The sequence below is a fragment of the Grammomys surdaster genome, unplaced genomic scaffold (assembly GCF_004785775.1).
Source record: "Grammomys surdaster isolate TR1022 unplaced genomic scaffold, NIH_TR_1.0 126381, whole genome shotgun sequence".
NCBI lineage: Eukaryota > Metazoa > Chordata > Mammalia > Rodentia > Muridae > Grammomys > Grammomys surdaster.
The window spans coordinates 1,805,395-1,829,799 of NW_021621176.1; the positions used below are offsets into that span (position 1 = coordinate 1,805,395).

General features: G+C 36.2%; 1 protein-coding gene across 4 annotated transcripts in view; it reads right to left on the reverse strand.

Moving 5' to 3' along the window:
* Window positions 1-24,405, reverse strand: part of Myef2 (myelin expression factor 2) — a 39,346-nt gene that overhangs the window by 7,064 nt on the left and 7,877 nt on the right. The window contains exons 4-16 of one of the 4 annotated variants that reach the window (XM_028760043.1): window positions 23,104-23,111; window positions 22,909-23,002; window positions 16,147-16,338; window positions 15,165-15,318; window positions 14,678-14,727; window positions 14,486-14,549; window positions 5,988-6,089; window positions 4,493-4,543; window positions 4,145-4,213; window positions 3,710-3,808; window positions 3,365-3,436; window positions 1,735-1,943; window positions 1,531-1,582 (exon numbers count right to left, since the gene is read on the reverse strand). In XM_028760043.1, the coding sequence (XP_028615876.1) occupies window positions 1,531-1,582; window positions 1,735-1,943; window positions 3,365-3,436; window positions 3,710-3,808; window positions 4,145-4,213; window positions 4,493-4,543; window positions 5,988-6,089; window positions 14,486-14,549; window positions 14,678-14,727; window positions 15,165-15,318; window positions 16,147-16,338; window positions 22,909-23,002; window positions 23,104-23,111 (1,216 nt within the window). The remainder of the gene's footprint in view (window positions 1-1,530; window positions 1,583-1,734; window positions 1,944-3,364; window positions 3,437-3,709; window positions 3,809-4,144; window positions 4,214-4,492; window positions 4,544-5,987; window positions 6,090-14,485; window positions 14,550-14,677; window positions 14,728-15,164; window positions 15,319-16,146; window positions 16,339-22,908; window positions 23,003-23,103; window positions 23,112-24,405) is intronic. The other 3 variants (XM_028760044.1, XM_028760045.1, XM_028760046.1) reach the window with 3 other exon arrangements.

Sequence of the window (24,405 nt, forward strand, 5' to 3'; positions counted from 1 at the left end):
TGATTTTTTTTAATTTTTATTGAAAACAGATTCCTCTCTAATACATCCCAACTACAGTTTCCTCTCCCTCCACTCCCCCACCTCCCTGCTGCTCCTGCAGATCTACTCTCCCTCCATTTCCTCTTCAGAAACAGCAGTCCTCCAAGAGGCGACAGCCAAAAAAAGGACAAAACAAGATACAGTAAGGCAAGGCAAAAGCCCTCATATCAAGGCAACTCTAAAGGAAGAAGATTCCCAAAAGCAGGCAAAAGAGCCAGGGATACAAATGTTCCCACTGTTAGGAGTCCCACAAAACACCAAACTAACAGCCATAATCTGGTGCAGAACATACAGACCCCAGGACTGCTATTTCACTTCTGGAGCCCATGTGAAGAGCCTTGTTAGTGGACTCAGTGGGCCATATGTCTTCCCAGTGTCCTCTACCCTCTCTTGGCTTTTATTTTTATGTTGAGACAGTCTCATTAAATTGTCCAAGCTGGTTTTGAATTGATTCTGTGGCCCAGACAGGCCTTGAACTTGGGGAATCCTGCCTCAGTCTCCCACCAACTAGCTAGAATTACAGGCTAGACCACCAGCCTCAGCTAGGAAAGTTATTATTATTGTAGAAGAACACTAAAGTTATCTATTATTTTATGCCTCTAAAAATACTCAATATGTTACGGATGGTGGTGCACAACTTTAATTCAGCACTATGGAGGCAGGTAGTTTTTCACTCTCTGTGAACTGTAAGAGGCCAAGTGTACCACTTTCAGCCGTCCTCCAGCATAACGTGCTGTATGTGTGCCTTTCTACTGTGATTTTAGGCTGGGATTTTATGTAATAGAAGGAAAACTGTTGCTCTGTGCTGACCATACAATTCCCTTATTTTCATTCTCTCTCTCCCCCTCCTCCCTCCGTTTCAAACACACACACACATACACAGAGGAGGAGGAGGAGCTTTACCAATTAAGATATTTAAAAAATGAGCATGGTACAGAAAAGGCTTTATTTGAAATTAATAAACCAGCCAATATACAAACCTAAGGAAACATTAAGATTTGTAGCTAATCTCGTGATAGTGAAGAAAAGTTTCCAAAGCACTAGAAGAGCCACCAAAACATATCTGTGTCTAACAGAGTCCTATGCTACTAGCTTAAGGTTTCTATGGTGTGCAAGCAATACAGTATACAGAATGGCTCTCCTATCAACTCTGCATCAGCAAGGAAGTAAATAGGCCATTTATTTACTTTTGTTTCTCGTAGGAAAAAAAGCCACCAATGCAAAACCATCAACTTCTTTAATATCTGGTAATAAAAAAAAGAATGTTTTATAAGTGATGACAGGTTTCCCTGTTGAGTGAATTTGTACTAAGTAAGCCCTGTTGTTTGTTCTAATCTACCAGACAGCAAAACTATTACTCATCTGAGGTTGAATCAGACAAGACCATGACTGGGATAAGCCAAGATCTCAACATGGTATTTCAAAGTTTAAAAAAATCAAAATTTCCCCATAAGAAATATCAGCATAATCTGCAGCTACTGGTATACTTACCACATTGGCTGAATTTCTCTTTTAATTTCTGCCAAGTCAAGTCAAAAGGAAGCTAAAATGAGAAAACAATTAGTAACACATGTTATATATAATATTTTTATTTTCATATACATGGAAATAATAAAATAATAATAAATTATTTCATATGGAGAGAGAAAAAGATAGAAATAGAACTTTAACTTTGCAATACATTTATTCACTTACATTTCTAACAAATATCTGGTTGCCTTTGGAGCCTAATCTGTCTCTCATTCCACTTCCCATGGGACCAGATAAAAACCCTCGGTCTACGTCAATGCTCCTTTCCAATATGGCTCCGATGCCTGGCCCCATCCTGTCAAAGCTGGAGCTCATGCGGTCCAGGCCCATGCCCATGCCTCCCGTCACAGTGCTCATGCCACTCATGCTGCCGCCTGCAGTGCCAACAAGGGCAGGAGTCGGGAGTTTCAAGTTTTAAAAACAAAACAAAAATAGCAAAAGGAAAGACAAGAGAGGAAGGAATAAAGAATAATCAGTTTTGAAAATGGAGAGAAAAATTCATTTCTATAACAAAATTATTTTCATACCGAAAATAAAACAATAGGTTTTGGTATACATTTAGTTACTTGAGAAAACTTAACTTTAGTCACGGTATAATTACATGTGCCTCTATAAAATAATATTCTAATAAGAAAACACATATTTGAACCTTCCAATCACTTTCATATTACAATAGCTTTTAATTCTTACATTTTGCAATAGTAAATACAGTAACTGTTGAAACCAAGGCCCAGAGATGAATGTATCATCACACTCTAGCACACCGTCCTCTCACCATGCTCCCGAGCTTCGTCCTCTCCTTGCTCACCTTTTACCTCAGTATGTGAAGCTCTGTTTCCCACACAACTTCAATTCTGATATCGAATTCAACTTCAGTAATCAGACAATTACTCTCATCTCATTCTCCTCACTAATATTCCTACATGAATATTGAAAAGTACTAAGACTTGCCAGCTGGCTCTCTGTTACTGACAGTAACGGGGAAACAGAGATGTAAACACTGAGATAAAAGGAAAGGTGAGGACGATACTGAGGAAAATGAACAAACACTGCAGAATGGAGGGCAGAGCAGGAAATAAAAAGAGAAGCACATGAAAAGCAAATGTATCCAGTGGACAGGATTTCAGAATTCACACTTAGTAAGCTGACTTCCTGTTTCCTAAAATTTCACCACCCAAAGGAAGCCAGTAAGGTATGGAGATTTCACAGACACCGCCAAGTCAGCAACACCTGACACAAACTCAGTCTCCTGTGCAGACTTTCTGTGAGGTTTACCATGTGGGAGCAGGGGCTGATGGGAGTATTGGGCATTCTCTAGAGCTGCAACACACCCATGGTTTTGAAAGGTCTAGGAAGAGAGAAAAGCAATCATCTCTTCATTCTTATTCCTCAACTTCAGGAAGTCCCTAAAATTTGGTGTTTTGTCTCCATCTGCCAGAAGACATAAGGTGTACAGATGAAACAAACTAGTAGCTAGTAGGCAAAATAAAGCAGAATTGAGGCTGGAGTTCAAGAAATAGCAGTTTATGATATGGGTATGGAAAGATAGTTCATGGACTGGCTACTGAGTATGCATTCTTGTGTTAGTTGAGAAATATCAAAATAAACAAACAAATAAATAAATAGTTAATTTTCAAACATCAATCAAGCTATGACTCATTGAAGTTTCTCAAAATATGGTAAGACACATTAACACATAAAAGCAAACTATTACTGTACTACAATAACTACTCTTGCAAACTCCTTGCAAGCACTCATATACTATTCAGTAAATTCTATTAAAATTTAAACCTACTTATTCCAGTTCCTACTGGACCCATGTTAGAAGCTCCTATTCTTCCTGCAAACCCTCCAATCATTGCACTGCCTAAACAAGGATAAAAAGATAATAAACTAATTAATTTAAATAATGACACTTCAAAATGCCCAAAGTACTATACTCACAAATAACTAAACATAAAATTTTCTGGAAATAGACTTAAAATATTCAAGATATTGTAAAAGAGAACCATGAAATTAAAATCCCTTCTTCTAGTAACAAACTATGTAAATTATAACTTTTTAAAGATTATTTTTAACACCGAAAAGAACAGCTAAGACTATGACCTGCAAAAGGAAAAAAGTATACAACCAACCCTACCAAGTCTACCAAAGGACTCTCCAAAGCCTCGACTTAATCCAATATCACCACGTCCGAAATCTCGCTCCATGCTACTAGTCATTGCACCGCGGTATAGCTCTGAAAAGATGTACAACAAATTAACCCTTCTTCAAGCATATCAATGCATGGACAACCATTGAGGCTGTCTAAAACCACTGTCTAAGCTAAACTGAGGAGAAAAAAATCAGAAGTTACCAATTCAAAACAGTGTGTGGCATACCAACTTCATATACTCACTACACACCCCACTACCCATCCCCCTTCCTGCCATGTTTACAAGTGTTCTCTAGTGCCCATGTGCCTTCTGAAGACTTCTACAGCATCCATACCCATGTGTGTGTGTGTGTGTGTGAGGTAAGTATCTCAATATTAGGGAAAGCAAAGATAATATACCCCCTAAGTACATTCACCTACCTCCCATTCGGCCAACTCCACCAAAGCCTGCCATGCTATTCATTGCTTCCAGACCACCAAATCCAACTCCTATGAAATAGAGAATAGTTGTGAGACTTGACTGTAGCTCTGTAGATGAACAGTACATTTTGGAAATGTTAAGTCACCAGTAAGCGCTTCCTCCATTTCATGTTGAGCAGATAGTTTAACACAGCACCTTCCTTTAAGGGTGTATTAGGCTCAATGTTTGCCAACAGCCTTTAGAATATGAGCCAACGATAAACCATGACTTTTTTCTACAATTCTCAACAGTTTCTAGTTTCTTTAAAATGGCGATGAGTACATGCAGAAACAAATACTTATACATACCTCCTCCAATTCTATTCACTCCTCCAAAACCCGGACCATCCATTCCCATACCTCAAATAAAATACATAGTATGGACTTTCAGTAAATCTTATTTTGTGACTAACGAATGACATTATAGCAAAGTAAATACCATTGGTTTAGTCACAATGGAACACTAGAGAAGCAGGTACAGGGTGTATATAGAAGGATGGTTTACAGAGCTATTTCATAGTGGCTAACCAGTCACCAAACTTCAAAACAGGCCTCTGAGCACCAGAAAAGAAATTTACTGTTCACATACAACATTCAGTCAGAGAGTAACTAGAACCAGTATGTACTCTTTCAGATACAGTGATGTTACATAGAAGATTTAGAGATTAAGACTACAAAGCAAAGATGCCTTTAAACACAGCAGCTAACAGGCTGGTCAAATCAATAGCAAATAGCTTGTTTGGGAAGGGTGTGATATCCTAAAACAAATAAGGAAAAGGGGGTTGCCTTAGAATGAGAAAGATCTCCATCACTACCTTATCAATTATAAAGTTTGTATCATCCCAACAAAAAGACTATGACGCGTTTATCAGCCCATAAACTGAAATGCAATTCTCAAAGGACAGTCTGGTAACCTTTGAAGGTCAAGAGCTCAAAATAATTTCCATAACTCAATATTTCTGAATTACATGACTGCTTCCCCTCATCCTCTCATAAAAACAATGTGAATCTTTCCATAAACTACCCAATGCATGCTATCACAGCAAACCCAAATGCAGACACAGCAGTACAGCTATTTACATTAACCCAAACACTATGGGGAGATGTCAAAAACAGAATCACTCTTCTCACTCTTATTAGAAATACTTTATTTTCTTAAAAATAATACTTATGTTAATTACATGTTTCATATTATATACATTGAATATAACTTTTAGGGTTAAGATTGGCATCAGAGTTAATCATGATTTTCAAATAAATTAGTTAATTTTTACAATTTAAAGTTTTTTGTAATACAGTAGACACTGGGAAACAATCACATAAGTAAAATCATGTTAGGGTTTTCAACAAACTTGAAAGAATGAAGTTTGCTGAAATTAAAAAGTTGGAAAGCCAATTTCTAAAGATAATTAAGAGTTCAACTAGCAGGCAAATAGCTACTTCAAAGCTACCTTCCAAATGTAATACATTTAAATTGCCTATGCTATGCCATGTTGTCACCCATTTCACAGACTCTATATTCCACGATGTAGAGGCGCTATGTGGAGAATTCATCTACTTAAAGCCATGTCAGCATGCACATACTGAAGAGTTTCCTTTCACATGCCTGGCCCCAGAGGCCACTCCGACCTATATCTGCCCTCTTTTCATGTCAGCGGCTCTTACAAGGATCCTTCTCTTTTTCAGACAGAATTAACATCCTCAACATCTCTAAAACAGAGTTCTCTAAGCACTAAGACTAATAAATATAAGCTTTATTAAACAGCGAAATAGATCACTTACAAATGTTTTAAGAAAAACTTACCACTTGGACCCAAATTCCCCATTACACCAGTTATGTTGAGCTGGCTGGCACTAATAGGTTGTCCACCTGGACCAAGTCCCATTCCGATGCCTCCAAGACCACCTAAATCACAAAGAACACGTTACCAAGACTCGCATAAAACTAACTGGCACTAACTTTAAAACTATTTGCATGATTGCGATAGTCTCCTGAAAGGCTGCAGATAGCAGGGGTTCTTGTTTTCATTTAGAAAGCACCATACATAAAGACTACAGTACCATTTATGAATGAAAACCATTTGTGAAGTAGGTGCAGCTTACATTCTACTTGAAGGTACTAAGAGAGGTGTAACAACCCAACATTCCACTACAAACATGAAAACCTACCTTCAATTCTCAGAATGCACTTCTTTTTTTTTTTTTTTTAACCCAGAATTGTGTTGGACATGGGTAATCTTAGATCTGGTGTGGTAGCAGATCCCTAGGCTCATTGGCTAGCCAGTCTAGCCTACTTAGCAAGTTCTAGGCAGTGAGAAACTCATTCTAAAAACAAAAAAAGTAGATACTACCTAAAGAAAAACACCCAAGGCTCTCTTCTAGCCTCACTTCCACATCTACCTACTCCCAAGCTTGCGCGCGCATACACAAACACACACACACACACACACACGCCCCTAACAAATGCATTCCGAAAAAGTGTGAAACACAATTCTTCACGCCATATGTGTGGAACTCTCTTCTCCAGGAATGGTATGACCTTGCCATCTTAAGATCAGAACAGTTGTGATCACCCACAGGAGACACTCCCAAGATTGGGTCAACTAATATTCCTTTGTGTAATGAAGAGAACTCACAAACACAGTTATACCCCAGAGAAGTTAACTGTTGGTTTGGGAAGTGAGGGGAGGGATGATATACATGATTATTTCTTGGTGGTATTACACCTGTAAGTTGTCCATGATCCTGTAAATTACCATAATTAAATCCACCAATTCACCAAACAAGACTTGAGTGAATCATTTCTTTAGTCTGGCTGGTACCCTCTCTGGCTGAAGAAATGTATCTCGGATATCCTCATATAGTCACACAGGACATACATACCTGAAAATGAGCATCTTCCTCAGTCTGTTGAACAACTAAAATACTACTATTACATTCAAACTAGTCTAAGTAAAACTGAACAGTCAACAATTATTGACGATGTTAAGACTGAGCTTATTCAGTGTCACAGTACTTGAAGGCAGAAACAAGAAGACTGTGAGTGCAAGCCAGTCAGAGATACAGAACAAGACCAAACAACCAACACCAAGTCCATTTTTAAAATTCATTATAAGGGTCTAGAGAGATTAAGAACACTTGTTACTCTTGCAGAGGATCTGGGTTCAGTTCTCAGAACCCAAATGGCAAATTATAAGCATGTATAACTCAAGTTTGTGGATCCAATGCCCTTTTCTGGCCCCTAGACACTGTGCACACCTGAAATAAAAAAACACCCATACACATAAAAAATATCTTTTAAAAACCTACATTGAAAAATCTAATTGCCTAGCTTTATCATGACATTTATTTATTGCATTTACAAAATAAATGTTCTCATATCAGGTAAATATGAGGAAAATTTTGAGACCTTATTATCTGAACACCATCATTTACCTATGTGATTAAATTTAGATCTTATCGTCTTTAAATTCAAGTTTTTGTTTTTTTGTTTGTCCTGTTTCTTTAAGATTCTGATGCTTTTCAAATACATAAGAAAATAAGTAAATAAATAACTTTAGAAAACTTAAGTTATAACCTCTTCTAGGCATATGTCCAAAGAACTTTAAATCCTTACACATCTATCTATATATCTATATCTATAGATATAGATATAACAGTTCATTACTGCTCTATTCACTATGGAACTAAATAAAAATAAAAAAGGAACCAGACTAAATATCTACAAGAAGATGGAAAGACAATGAAAACATGCTAATATATACAATGGAGATTTATTCAGCTGCAAAGAAAAATGAAATCTGGGGAAAAACCCTGGTGGACCTGGAAAGTATAATATTCAATGTGGTGAGCCGACTCAGAAAAAAGCCTGCGTGTTTCTCCCTTATCTGTAGACCCTCCCTGACCTATAACGTATGCATGACTAAAGTAAACGAGCGTAGGGCAGGTCAAGCCCAAAAAGGCAGAAAGGAGACCAAAAAAATGGGTAATATTCGGTAATGAGGAAGGATGCAATACAGACAAAAGGACACATCAGCTTTGAAAGATGTTATAAATCTATTTTTGCCTAGTTTTCAAGATACATATGTGAATTCAACCTTCTATGCACTAAAGTTGCAAGAACCATTTCTGTACTCCCAGAGTCCAATATGGGTTAATCCTTTGAGGCCTAGTTTTCAAGATACATATGTGAATTCAACCTTCTATGCACTAAAGTTGCAAGAACCATTTCTGTACTCCCAGAGTCCAATATGGGTTAATCCCTTGAGGTAATGATTGTAGACATTGGGCTTTCTTGAAATGTCATTTACATTACCAAAATAGGAATCAGACATGACCAGTTAGAAAACAGAATGTAGTAATTAAGGCTTGAGACTGAGTAAGGATTATATTCTGTAAGTTGTTTTTAAAACAGTGTACAGACATGGTAATTTTAACCTGCACAGATTACTATCAAGTAAATGTGTTCCTATGCCTAACTGCGACCCAGACCTGACCATCACTCATGCTCATAAGTACAATCACCATCTTGTCAGTTCGAATGTCACAGTAATTATCATCTCAAACAACACTAAAAAAGAAAAGGTAAAAAATCAGAAGCATGGAAAGTGAGAAATTTCTCACTTGCAAAGTTATAGTAAAATTTGAGTAAATTAGATGAAGTAAAAAATCTGATTCTATGGTAGTAGCTCATGACTTCATTATATCTCAAGATAAAAGAAAATATGAGAATACGAATCATTTTTTAAAATGTAAAGAACGCCTAATAGAACATGTTCTTTAATTTACTATTTGAGAACTTCCCACATGTATACAAATAAATGTTAACTGGATCACTGCCCACTCCTTCCCCCGACCACTACCACAGTCCTCCACATCTCTGCCTCCCAACTTCACACACTTCTTTTTGCTTTAACTTACTAAGTCCACTTGGTATTGCATTTGTATGGGGGCAGGGACATCAACTGCAACACGACATTCTCTCGGACCTGTTTTCTGAAGAATATCAAGTTTCTCTTCCCCAGCAACCATTAGTTCCTCAGCTAAAAGTTGTGATTGCATGTGCTCCTTTGCCAATCTCACCTAAGCTGAGATTATGGCTGGCTTAACTGTACAAGTCTTGAGAACTAAAACTTATTGTTAACAGAGGCAAACACAGTCAGGATCCTCAACAAGGTGAGCCTGACCAGGCTAACTGGGAAGAGAGGAAGCTGCCTTACAAAAGGAGAAAAGACAATATTCAAATATGCATAATTGATAACTGTCCACTGTAAAAGCTCAATAAGTAGTAATGCATACTCAAACTGTAGTAAAACTGTGAACCAGGGACCAAGACTTTAAAATTAGCTCCATGAATAATAGACTACCAAAAAAGGGGTAATTCAACAAAAAGCTTATCTGAATTATGAATTAGCAACAACAGAAACCCAAGACTAAACTATTTTCAAAGTGCTAAGATAAAGTAATTTGATCTTAAATTTTCTAACAAATCAAACTATCTTAGAAGACATTTACAGAGCAGCCAAAATTAAAAGAATTTACTAACAATAAATCCTCACTGGAAAAAAATAAAAATAAAAGCTTAACAAATAGATGCTGCAAAAGAAAATGAATAGTAGCAGTTAACAAAGAAACATGATGTCTATTTGTGACATCTGACAAGTAACAGAACTCCCCGAGAGTGACAGTAGCATGTAGTTACTAGGAAAAGGGTAGAGTCAAGGAAGAGGATACAAAAATGAACTTCAAGCTTTATACATACATAATATCCAGGGTTACCACTAAAAACACACAGACAAGTATTTACAAAGTACAAAAGATGAAACTCAAAGAAAATAAAAATCCATCCAAATGAACCAATAAATGTGAAGAAATTTAATGCCTCAACTTCACATAAAAAATTGTCAAGCCAATTTTAAAAGATGTAATTGCAGCTATAACATTTACACACAGATCAAAAAGAGTAATACAAAATAGTACGAAGAAACAACACAAAATTACTATACTTAGTATTATACAAAGACTTATGGTAATTACAAAATCACCTTGTAATAAATTAATTGATTCACCAGGAAAACCATCAATTCTAATCTTGGGTGTACTTGCTAACTTAAAACATTTTCAAAATATTTAAATTTTTAAAAATATTTCAAGGGCTGGTGAGATGGCTCAGCGGTTAAGAGCACTGACTGCTCTTCTAGAGGTCATGAGTTCAAATCCCAGCAACCACATGGTGGCTCACAACCATCTGCAATGAGATCTGATGCCCTCATATGGGTGTCTGAAGACAGCGACAGTGTAGTTACAAATAATAAATAAATAAATCTTTAAAAAAAAAAAAATATTTCAAAATATTTTCAACAAGGAAAAAGTGACTAAATCTATCAATTTACTGAAAAAATTTACCATTAAACACTTTTCGTAACTGATAACCCAACTAGATAAAATTATATAAAAACAGAGGAAGGATACAAGACAATTTAAATGATTAACAACAAACTTAACTTAGTAAAAACAAGAAGACTTATAAAAAATAGACCTATGGGTAAGCCACTTACAATGAAATTCTAAGAATGTCACACAATGAATCACAATCATATAAACCATGTTGTATGGTTCACCACATTGAACCTAAGTTAAAAACCAGTATGAAGTAAAGAATTCATAAATTTGGAAATTCAAAACTTGTATTTTCAAATATACAAGACTCAAGAATAACTGTAGTGGTTGGTAACTTATAAACACTGAACAATACTAAGAAAGTCCATAGAAGAACTTTTATGTACAATAGCTAAATTTACAATCCTAATTGCTTATATTAAAAAAGAGAAGCTAACAACTAGTGAAATACATACCCAACTCAGAGTTAGGGGGAAAAAAAAAGGAGACTAAATCTAAAGAAGAAGGAAAGAAATAATAAAATATACTGACAAAAAAAACCCATTCTTCACAAACATTTACAAACTGACAAGTTTCTAAAGATAACAAGCCACTAAATGAAGACACTGTATTAGGCTAGAGAGACAGCTCAGCTGTTAAGAACATGCACTGCCTTTGCACAGACCCTACTTTGGTTCTCAGCACCCACACTGTACAGCTCACAGCCACCTGTAACTCCAGCACTAGGAGATCCAACATCCTCTTCTGGTCTCTATAGGGACTGAACTCACATGTATCAACCTATACACACACACACACACACATAATAAAATAAAATCTTCATGAAGAGGAAACAGAACTATGAATATAGTAAATACTTAAGATAATGCTATGCTAATTAAATAAAGCTCCACACTGAGCCATGGTGGGGTAGGAGGGGAGGTGTACCCACAGCCAAACAGTGGATGGAGCTTGGGGACTCTTATGGAAGAATAGGAGGAAGGATTTCAGGCCCTAAAAGAGATAGGAACTCCACAGGAAGACCAACAGAGTTAACTAACCTGGACCTTTGAGACTCTCAGAGTCTGAACCACTAACCAAAGAATGTTCACAGGCAGGATCTAGGTCACCCTGCATATATGTAACAGATGTGCAGCTTGATCTTCATGTGGGTCTGAACAACTGGAACAGGTGCTATCCCACCAAAAGCTGTTGCCTGTACCTGGGATATGTTCTACTAGCTGGACTGCCTTGTCTGGCCTCAGTGGGAAAGGAAACACTTAGCTTTGCAGAGACTTGAAGTGCCAGGAGGATACCCAGGGGGACCCCTACTCCCTCAGCGAGAAGGGGAGGGAGGATGGGGGAAGGTCTGTGTGGTGGGTGATGACCAGTGGGGAGCAGTAAACATGATGTGATGTGAATAAGTAAAAATTAAATAAAACAAAACAGTGTTTGCTGCTAATTCCAACAACCTGAGACTTGGTCAGAGTGGTCCCCTGATCTCCCCACAGAGCAAGCACACCCACCCCCCATACAAACAAACACACAAAATAAATTAATGTTTAAAAAAAGTTAATGTTCAAGATAGACAAGGATAGGGAAAATCCTTAAATAAAAAAGTTACCAAAACTAACTTGAGCAGCAATAGAAAATATGACTAAATAAATCTTTCCCAAAATTATATGGTAAGGCCAGTTTTATACAAATTCTAGCAAAAGCAAAAAAAAACCAACAAAAAACAGGTAATTCTTAAAGAATATTCCAATCCAGTATTACTTCTAATAATTTAAAATGCAAATTAATCTAAAAACCAGAAAAATGTATGAAGCATCAATTAAAATGAAGCTACTAGCTTTACCAATAAAAAAGAATCAGGAACAAAATATAGTGAACTATGAAATAACATATGGTATCACACTGAATTTTAATTCAGTAAAACTATTCTTTATGTTTATAGATATGTAAATTACTAAAATCTGCATAACACACCTATTCATGCTTTGTCCCCTCTAGGCGAGGAACACATTGAGAGGTGAATATGGAGGTGGGGCATCTCAGGTCTACCTGTAAAATCTAATTTTTAAAACTCTAATAAATACATAGCATATGAAAGCTATAAAATAATTTTACTTTTGTCTGCATGTTTAAAATATTTCATTAAAAACTTTAGTAATAATAACAAAAAAAAACACAAAGAGAAACAACAATGTACATTAATGTTCCAAGGGCAACAGCAAACATGGAGTGCTTATAACTGCTGTTTTGTAATTTTTGGAATAGAGCAATTAGTGAGCATATATTGACAATCTGTAATCTAAATCTACTCCTCCAGGATTTTCTTCAGTGCTGGGATTGAATTCAGGACCTCATGCATGCTAATCAAGGGCTCTATCACTAAAGTATTCCAGCACCACTCCAACAGACATCTTGTTTTTGGTGCCAAGGCTAGACCCAGGGAGTTATCCATTGTAGGTGAGAACTCCCACCACTGAACCCATCTCTACCCTTCATATTTCAGTTTGAGACTGGGCTCATTAAGTTATCCAGGCTGCCTTGGAACTCACTCTACAGGTGAGGCAGGCCTTGGGCTTGAACTTTAGATTCTCCTGCCTTAGTCTTTTAAGTATCACAGGCCTATGCTACCAAGCTTAGGACATCTAAAGAAAATAATATTTTTCTATGAAAAGTATAATTTACTTTGTTGTACTGAGTAACAGGTTTAAGATAATCTCAGAGACACCAAAATATATCACTTCACATTAAGGAATAAAAACAGCCCTCCTCTTGGATTAATTTGACCAAGACAAAACCCAAATTTGAATTTTCCACTTTTGTCTTTGTATCTTCCATCTGCTTGTAGTTTATGGTTACTGAACTAGCTACAGTCTGTCTATTGTATGTGTCTGTGACTGCCTGAATACTGTTCAGATGTCTGCCTGTCTCTAACAAAGAGCTTTACCCTGTAGTTATTAAGCAGCACAGAAACATGGCACTGGGAAGGGATAGAAAGTTCTTCAGAAATCTTTAACAGAACTTTTACCCAGAATAGTAAACAATGCTGCAAAAAGACATTACCAAGCTATATCCTATATGGCTCCCAACATGTATGGTGGATATTTGTTTTAAGGTTCCTTTCAACCTGCTGGCTGATTTCAACAAATAATTACCACAATATACACACATACATTATTCTGGATCAGGGACATGGAAGAGTAGTAGATAAGATTAAAGATAGGTTATACTGTAAAATCTGACTGCATGGGAGAGCCAACACATAGTGAGCTTGGTTATTGTATTTTTCTCTTAAAGACAGGTTAAACTTAGGCTAAGGACATAGAAGGATAGCCAGTCAAATGGTCTTGAATGTTCCAGAGATATTATTAAGAAATATTTTTATGAAATTGCATCACATTGTTGACCATTAAAGAAATAAAGATTAAACAAGTAAAACATGTATCAGTACAATGATTATAGAACACCAATAAAAATATCTGGAAAGAATTTAACATGCAAAAATGATTGTAATTTAATGTTAAGTCCAACCTCTAAATAAGTTATATAATAGTCTGAAACTAGTTAAATGCACATACACACATACACATATGTACAGGGAAAGAGAGAGAGAATATATATAAAAATGTTTAAGAATGGTGGATATCTATGGGGAAATTATAGAGAGTTCCCCTTCCTGTATATGAACTCACCAAATACATTTGAACTCATAACTAGTAGGCCAAAAAATAAATTAATTAAAAAGTCCCATATTTCTTTTCAGTCTTCACATAATCAGAAGCATCACACTGTCCAAATTCTCAAACTAATCTCAGAGAGTGAGCAAACTTCAATGTAAGCTTAAAAACAGACTTCTGCTTTATACATAATAAAGAAAAAGAAAGCCGTTTTCTAACAAGAGCTTTTACTTACGTGGTAACTGTGACGTCTTACTATCATGTGACCGGTAGTCTTCATGAGGGACAGATTTGTCATCCTAATTGCAAAAAGAAAAAAAAAAGTTTATTACGCATATAATTAAAAACCAGCTAACGAGAGCTGTTATGTTGGGAAGAGATCTGAAGCAATTAGTAACTAAGGTCGAAATGAGAAGTAGGAACTCACCATTTTCACATGCATAGGTCTATCAAATAAAAACTGCCCATTGAACATGGCTGTTGATTCAGTCAAGGAAAGCCAGTTAAGATGACTATAAAACTGTACAAATTATCATATTTAAAGAGTGTGAAACCTTGTCTACTACCTTAACATCATTAGACTTTATTCATACTAGACTCTCGCTTTGATTTATAACTTCATTAACCAAAATTAACTAGGTTTTACCAACAGCAACTGCACTGATGTACAACAGAGTATGTGTTAAAGTACGCGCACACACACTGTCCAGCAGCAGGAAAAGTCAGCAGAAAACAAGTTCCTATCAGCCCTGAATAACATGGCCAACTGCAGTTTGAGTGAGTGACTCTAGTCCTCAAGGACTGGACAAAAGCCTACATTTCTAAATAAGGTGACATTATATAACATGAATAACAACTGTGCAAAGGTATCAAGCCTCACCAACATCATTTAATGCTAAATACAATCAGGATACAAATTGCTTGGACTGCTTCGATTGCTTGCTCAAAAGTGACAGTGCCCATGCCTCTGCTCTTGCCATCCTTGTCTTCTTTAATGTCAGCCCGCTTCACAGTTCCAGCTATGCTGAACACTTCCTTTAGTTTCTTCCAACCAACTTTGAAGTCAAGCTTAACACAGAATGCATAAAGTTAAATTTCTAACAAATTGCCTTCCCTCATTGTAAAAACAAAATACTCTTTTTTAACCTCATAAATCTATAAACTGTAATTCTTGCTCAACAATATACCAATGGTGTTGAAATAAAAAAGGTCTTGTTTAAAATCAGTTCAGCTACATCTATCTTGTTTCTTATCTTCATTTAAACTCCTCAAATCATCTTTCAATTTCTTAATCCTGTTCTGTCCGTGGGAAACTTAGCCATCTATTATGTCTAAGGAAAAATCAGGTTTTGGAAAACATTGTCCATTTCACAAGATTTCAAGAGTATAAAACAAGCCAGGAGGTGGTGACACACGCCTTTAATCCCAGCACTTGGGAGGCAGAGGCAGGCAGATTTCTGAGTTCAAGGCCAGCCTGGTCTACAGAGTGAGTTTCAGGACAACCAGGGCTACACAGAGAAACCCTGTCTCAAAAAACCAAAAAAAAAAACAAAACAAAACAAAAAAAAGAGTATAAAACAAATGGCAAATCAACCACAACAGGCATTTCTAAACACAAGGACTACAAGAATAAAATAATAAAGAATACACATAACTGACTCAAGAAAAAACTATTCAATGTCTATGATTTCCATAGTTGTGTTAAAATGCTACTTGTATTTAGAGTCTAACTTCAAATTACTTATATAAATTAGACTTAATTTTAACGTAATTATGACTTTTGTTTACTTAAGTTAAAAATAATGATCTACAACCTATCAGCATATATATAACAAAATAATCTCATAAGAGTTAAGTATCAGAGCAACAAAAGCTTCAACTATAGCTTAAACTTACATTAGCAACAAAAATTGTGGAACCAAGTCTACCAGCCTGCAAATTGCTGATAACCTCGGGAGGAATGTTTGGATTATTGAGAATGGAAGGTGGTAAATTCACCAACCCAGATCCCACATCGGAGGCATGTGATCCTTGAAATGATGTTCCTGTTCGCTGCAGCGCCCGGCGAGCATTTTCTCCATCGGGATCCTATAATGTGCAGTGAATGTTAACTGCCAGCAAACACATTAGTGAATATATACAATTCAAGTGGCTTAAAGTTGGACAGCAGCTAACCCACCTGGACCAAACTATTAATATCTGCGAGGACTAAGGGTTTTTTTTTGCTATTTTTATCCAGAAAGTGAGTCCCATAAAAACCTGTAGATTGACCTCTCACTATCAGAATACACTACTATAAACTCCAGTGGACTGAGATAGAGGAAAGTTTATTGTCACTGGCTAACATGACTGCTGAATAAAATACAATAACCCATTGTATAATCTCTTAGCTTCCTAAACAATGAAAAGGACTTGTGATGGGAAAAGGAGATAGCAGAAGGCCAAGTGTCCAAGTAAAGAATTATAGCAAATATATATAGGTTCGTTAACTTTTAAAAGAAATATTCTTTATTAAAACAAATCAAAGGCAAGTACAAATATGTTTCACCACTCATTTCACTAGGTAGAAGATGAACAACAAATCACAAACAAAATTACATTAAGAGGACCATTATGTGTATGCAAATGATCATGTCAAAAATTCTACTTTCTCATTTATGAACTCACAGCACTAATGCCTGCCTGCACATCAGACTAGCCAACATTCTAACATGGAGCAAAAAGGGACTCAGAACTCTACCTGTGAGGCATCTACTGGCAGTTGGTGGGTGGCTTCTAGGGAAGAAAAAGCCAGTTTTCTTTAAAGGTGTGGTCCCTGGCAGGTCAACCATGTAACAGCAGATGATGACACCCCCTCACCCCCCCCCCCCGCCAACACACATACAGAGAGAGACAGAGACAGAGAGAAAGAGACAGAGAGAGACAGAAACAGAGACAGAGAGGTGGGGGAGGAATGAGTGGACTCAGGTTTTAAAAGCTATTTGGAAGGAACACAAAGAAAATTGGGAGGGTGAGGAAGTAGGAATGGATCTGGGAGGAGATGGAGTCTATGACCAAAATATACTGTATGAAATTCTTTGAGAAAATATTCATCAAAAACTTCTCTATCTCAGTTTGTAAATGTTGATTTAAAAAAGTAAATAAGGAAGATGACTTGAATAAATTCTCCAGCATAGCTAGAATGATAAAAGGGAAAAAAGTGAATGTGAGAATAAACATATGCTAAACTCCAGTATGTTTCTTCATGATAAAGGAATTAAAAGGATTATAGAATACATGTTATCAAAGAATGTGGTGAGACTTTTTAATAAGTAGTCAGGATGCTTAGTGCTCAATCTGTTTGTTACCTGACAGAATTGTGGGGGGCAGGGGGAATGACTTCTAAACATGCTTATAGGGAATAACCTTGATTACATTAATTATAACTACTTTTTATTGTGAACAGAACCATCTTCTATACTAGATCCTGAAATTTATAAAATGCCCCGTCCAGTAGGGCATTAAACAGGGGTCCAGGGAGATCACCTGAAAGAGAGAATGGTGGAACGGGCGAACGCAAAGAACAGCATCTTGTCTATAGGCTGATCAAATGGCCATTTTTACTTTTTCACACAGGGGTTATATACACAAAAAGGCAGGATGTGGGGAAGGGGATGACGCAGGAGTGTAGGTGTTCAGGAGGAGTACAGGTATCTGCCAGAAGAGGGTATCAGCTGGGTGAAGGTTCAGGGGACAGGTCACTATGACTCCGCCTATGATTCACTTGTCCTTATCTAAGTTGGTACTATCCACCAAGGCTACCCAAGGTCTATGACTACCCACAAGACATATGACTACTTGTTCTCATCCAGGCTGGTAAATTTCCACCAAAGCTGCCTGTTTACACTATCTTATAGCTATCTGTTTCAGTGTTTTTCCACAGAGACCCAAGACTCTGTGCTAGCAGGCTGACTTAGGCCTATTGCTGATTTTAGGCCTTCAGTGTATAAGCAAGGCTGCCCCTGACAATAAAAGGAAGAAAGTAAGTGGAGCATGCATTCATATCTCTGCTTTCCAATGGTTTCAGCTGTTTTCCTGCTGCCTTGAATACCCAGCAATGATAGATCACCCTTCAAACTGTGAGCTAAAATAAACTCTAACAGAAGTTTATTTTATTCTATTATTTTATCACAGCATCAAGAGAAGAAAGTAAGACAGTCATAAATGTTTCAGGTTTGAGAACTAAAAAAACTTCTACAAGGACAAAATTGAAAAAGCGGTTAGGAGAATTAAAAAGAGAGAGGTCCTTCAACTATTAAAACACACAGGTTGTTTGTATTAATAGTTAAGAATAGTGTATTTGTTTTGTTACATGTAAACACAATAGATATTACATACACACACACACACACACAAATCACATATAATCTTAGTTTTTATTCCTGTTTCCCCTTGCTGTCCAACCTGCCAACCACTAACTGCTAATGCTATTTATTAGTGAGCCTACTAATACACGTACAATTCCTACTGATGTTCATATAACTGGATAGAATATTAAAAAGCTGCTATGGAACACTGCCAACACCTCTTCATTAGATAACTATGCAAGCAGTCCTCAGCAGTTTTACCAGACACTGATTTGTAAATCAGACATTCCTAGGAAAATGACTGCCTTTGTTAAACATTAGCTGAGGAGTTATATAAATCATTATTTAAAACTAAATTTGATCCCATTTCCCCTTCTAAAATAGTTAAAAATAGAGGCATCCTAAACCTTTATTCTGGGGTCTCAACAATAGATCTGAGCTCTTCAATACACTGCAACTTACACAATCACATGAACTAAGCCTCTAACACCCAGTCAATTTTGTCAATTAAAAACAGAAAGATACTATAAACATACTATGCTTAGTGTCTATAGCATCTCTATGGAGCTTTTATTATAATACTTGTTTCCTTTAAACAGAAACAGGATCATAAAATAGCAAATTATGATCATCAAATTATTAGAGGATTATAAACTAGAACAAATTATTTAGGATTCTGCACTTTTCTAAAGTTAAGTCCTGGCATATGCATAAAGCACCAAATAAATGACTAGTCAAACCACAAAATTTAAACATTCACGACCAAATCGCTATTAATTTTTTTAGATAATTATAATCCCAGGATCAATGAAGATTCAAGAAATTTTAAGTTAATTCCAGTAAAGAATGTAGGATACATGATATTTTGGGTACTAAAGCACTGAAACTTATCATCGCACTAAAGAACAAGACACCAACAATCATCAACAGTTTTTACAGCTTACATTTATGATAGAGCTAGAAGATTTTAAGTACTGTGCTAACAGCCTTCCATAACATCACAAGTATAGGAAATAGTAACACTTTGAATTTTTACAACACTAACATAGATTTCTAGTATTTCTCCTATCTCAATGACAAAGAAACTTAACAAAGGTTATACGATTTGCTCTTTCTGGGTCATTTAGCTTTTCTAGTGACAGAGTGATCTACAACGTATTTATCACATTTGATCTTCATAAAAGTCACATTAGATATCAGTGGCATTATAATAAATTAACTAAATTGCCTTCCAGTCTGTGCCAATGCCCTGAACAGACCTTGTGTGCCAGCTCTGCACCTAGTCCCACAACACTCAGAGGAGACTGGACTCCCAGGAGCTCTAACACACTCAGGATTATAAGATGCTGAAGGAGCATGGTGGCTGCCAGAGTGATTGGTGAGACATGCTGATGCTGGGACAAAGAATGATGCTGACCTGTGAGCTTGCTGAATGCCCTGACAATGATGACTAGGAAGCTGTATTGGACATATATTCCTGACCCACCTTTGCTTGCCTATCTCCCAGATGGGACAAGCTGCCTTGCCTCAAGCTTTTAGACCTTGTGGGACAGAGAATCAAAAAGGGAAGTTGTAATGACTCTTGTATTTTTCTTAAATGTGACCAGTTATTCTGACTCAATCATGGACTGGTCTAGAAATCTATCCAATATTGGAAATAACAGTCTTCATTTGGAAGGCTGGTTCTGGACATTTTCAGAGACATATTTGGAAGTTAGCAGCAGTTCTCTATGATGTTATGTTAGCAAGAGATAAAGTTGGGACAGGTTCTGGATTTCAAACAAGTGTTAGTGCATGTATAAGGCTCTTTTAATTGTCAAGTTAAAATTACTTTTGTTTCTTCTACAGTATTTATTGTAAGTTGCATTGACTGTACACTTTCTAATTATGTTAGTGTGTTGAAACCCGACATGTCTGTTATGATGGTCTATTAACCAGCTTTTGTTTTATTGCCCTGAGTATTACAGAACCTTGGTATTCCGAAAAAAGCTTGCAAATACTAGAAGAAGTGAGTCAGGCTTTAAGCAGAAGCAAGAGGGGAGTGGGCTTGATCATTGCTGGTATAACAGCTTTAACTACATTAAAAGTTAGTACCATTGCTTCTGCAATTGCTTTAACATGAGAAGTTAAGACAGCTACTTTTGTTAATCATTTAGCAAAAAAATATTACCAATGTGTTGAGTTTTCAAGAGGATTTGAATAGGCGTTTGGAACACGGATTGATGCTCTTTATCCTATTCAAATTATTGGCAGGAGGTTCAGAGTTTAAGAGTAAGGAGCCATCTCGAGTGTCATACCAAATACCATTGGATTTGTGTTACTTTTAAAATTTATAATGATAGTCATAATTAGGAAAAAGTTTAAAGACACTTGCAGGATATTTGGCATAATTCTAACACCTCTCTGGATGTTTTAACTTTGCATAGTGAGATTATGAATGTAAAGAATGCTGCTCTGCTGAACTTCGATGCTGCAGATAACTGCTGATAAAATTATCCATGGCCTGAGGTCAGTATTTCCATTTTGGTCAAGCTTCAAGAATGGCATATATAGCTTGACCATGCTAGCCCTTTTTGTCCTGGGAATACTTTTATCCATGACCATTGTGTTAAAGCTTGTCTTTAACAACATCATCATGTTGGTGGCAAAGTACATGGCTTGAAACTGAAAACAGATCCTCAGACAGAGTTATTAATTTAACAGGCTGGCAAGCCAAAGACAAGTAAGATTCTGCACAGAGCCTTACCAATCTAAGACATAAGTGCATTGCTTTTGATAATCCATATTCCAGATGGGTAAGGAAGGCATTCTTGTCAGAATGACCTAAGACAGGCTAAGTCTTGTTTATGAAATAAAAAAAGGGGAGATGTGGAGAGCTTTTGGGGCTGCTTGGCAGTAATCTGACGTTGGCCAGGGACAAGAAGTGGGCTTCAGGCAAGAATCTGACATTAAGCTAGAACGAAGAAGTAATTTCAGGCAGAAATCTAAATCTTAGTCTAGAACAAAGAAGTAGGCTTCAGGCTTGAAAATGACTTTGGGCTAGGACAAGGAAGTAGGCTCAGATATTTTGATCATCCTGATAAGCCCTTAGAAACAATGATTACTAGAGTGATAATGGGACTTTGTATATTCCCTTGCTTATTCTTTGACTATTTGTGTTTATTGTCTTGCTTGTTCCTTCACTGTTTGCATCTATTGTATTGCTAGTTCCTCAACCTAGAACTGACCTTCATACTTGCATGTAATTAAAATGGTATAAAAGCAGATTGAGGAAAAAAATTAAAGTCTAGAGAAATGAGGTATTGTCACATGGCCAGAAAAGAATAAGCTAGAATTCAAAAATCACTGTTCTCTGGTTGAATGCCAGCCAATGAATAGCATCAGTATTAGTTCAACATTTCTGACTCAAAATAACATTGCTTATTTCTTTCAATACAGTTTAGCAAGGATATGTGTACAAATGGGTCTATGGTCAAACTAATATGGCAAAACAACATAAAATAAAAGAGCCCATGAAACTGAGTGTTATTCAAGCTAATTATTACCAAGATCAACTACTCCTGTATGTGCTATTATGTAAATACCTTCTGATCATTTGTCACTCTATTTCCACTAAAATCCCCGTAATAGATTATCCAAGTTCTAGTTACACATCTCAGTAAGCTATAATGCTTCTTAAATTCTAACCTTAGAATCTAAATTTTATTAAAGATGAATATCAATCTTATTCAAATCCAGGTATGTGTATTTTCAAGCAACCTGTAATCAACTACAATACCTATTGCATTTTTAAGTGAACAGTCTAAACACTGAAAATGTTTATAGCAAATAAAGTCTGTACCTTAAGTTTGCCATCTTTAAATTTTTGGGTCCTGATTTTTATTTTAAATTGAAGACTTCTATCTATCTGTAACTAGAAGCTAAATAAACATAAAGAATGACTTAGGGGGCTGGAGAGATGGCTCAGTGGTTAAGAGCACTGACTGCACTTCCAGAGGTCCTGAGTTCAAATCCCAGCAACCACATGGTGGCTCACAACCATCTGTAATGAGATCTGATGCCCTCTTCTGGTGTGTCTGAAGACAGCTACAGTGTATTCATATATAATAAATAAATAAATCTTTAAAAAAAAAAAAAAAAGAATGACTTAGGAATTAATAGCAAATCATCTCTTAAGTAAAATTATCACAAGCTGCAATTCTTTAATAAGCATCTATCCTTAAAAAAGCAGTCATATAACTACATGAGAAAAAAACAAAGGAAGCATGTTCATATAATTAAATATTTAAATTGCAAATACAAAAAAACTTACCTCTTTAATATTCAGAGGCCTTCCACTAAGGTCATATTTGTTCATAGTTTCTAATGCTTTCTTTACAAATTCTTCATCTTTGAATTCAACCACGCTTAATAGGGGAAAATATATAAGAAATGCTTATGTGCAAAGATTTCTTTATTCCTATTCACAAGATTAATTTAACATAAGATACTTTTAAAAAATTCTTACCCACAACCCTGTATCCAGTAGATTGTCAATATATGCAAAAGAAAAAAACATTTTAGGTCAGTAGATGAATTTAATGGAAAACTCTAATTTTTAAGTCATTAAAAAGTAATCAAGAACACATTTGCTTTTTCTTGTACACCTCCAGAATGTAACAGGCAAGTGACCATGCATTTTCAACAAATTTTTAAATCCATCTAACATGTTACAAGCTTGGAGTACATTCTTACTTTCAGGTGACTTTTCTTAAAATTAAAACTAGTACCACTGTATGAATTCAGTCAACAGTAAGTAAAGGAAGAAACTGAAGGCTCCAATATCATGCTCTTACACAGTAATAAATATTTCAAGATATATTCCACACAATATACTTTTTAAGTCTAATTAAAGTAACAAATAAATATGTATTTTTAAAGTTCTTATGTGTATTATTTGCCTGCATGTATGGCTGGCTATACACAATGTGTGAATCTGGTGCCCACAGAGGCCAGAAGAGAGTGCTACATCTCTTGGAACTTGAGTTCCAGATGGTTGTGAGCTGCCATGTGGTGCTAGGATTGAGCCCAAATTCTCTAAGAGCAGCCAGTGCTCTTAACTGATGAGCCATCTCTCCAGCCCCCATGAAGTTTACTTTTAATAAAGTTATCTATTAGATTAAAACTGGCTGCACACAATTTAGAAGCACCTAGCTGGAAGCATGTAAAACAAATTAACCATGCTAAAGAAACTTACAGAATCATTTTTTAAAAATAATTCCTGTGATTATTGTTCAAGGTACCACTTGAATGTGAAGACAAAGTTTGTATTTCTCATGTACCCAACCATTTTGTGACTATGATGAGCCGCTGTTAAAGAACTTTCCATTATATTCTTCGGTATACTCATGCTGCTAAATCAAAATCTATCATCAGCCTTCCGGTCAACTTAGTCATAGACATCATTCATACCAATTGGTCAGAGTACTGCCTCTTACATGGTCCTGCAGGCTAACAAATTAAGCTTTTCAATAAAAGTTTCAAAATTATATTCTAAATTAACACCTTTAAGCCACAGGCCTCTCATGAAACTCTTAGGGAATATTATCAATTCAGTGACTTTTAAAATATCCCTGAAGTCATCAAAATACAACAAAAAGCAATATTAAAATTTTATTAGCTAAAAAAAAAAGCATACCTTAAAGCATTAAAAAAATGAATGCCCTTTATGAGCATTTACAAAACCCATCCCTTTCAGGTAGCTAGTTAGGTTGGCATATGTCAGACTTACTAGGATAAAACCTCAAATCTTAAAGTAAAACAAAATGAA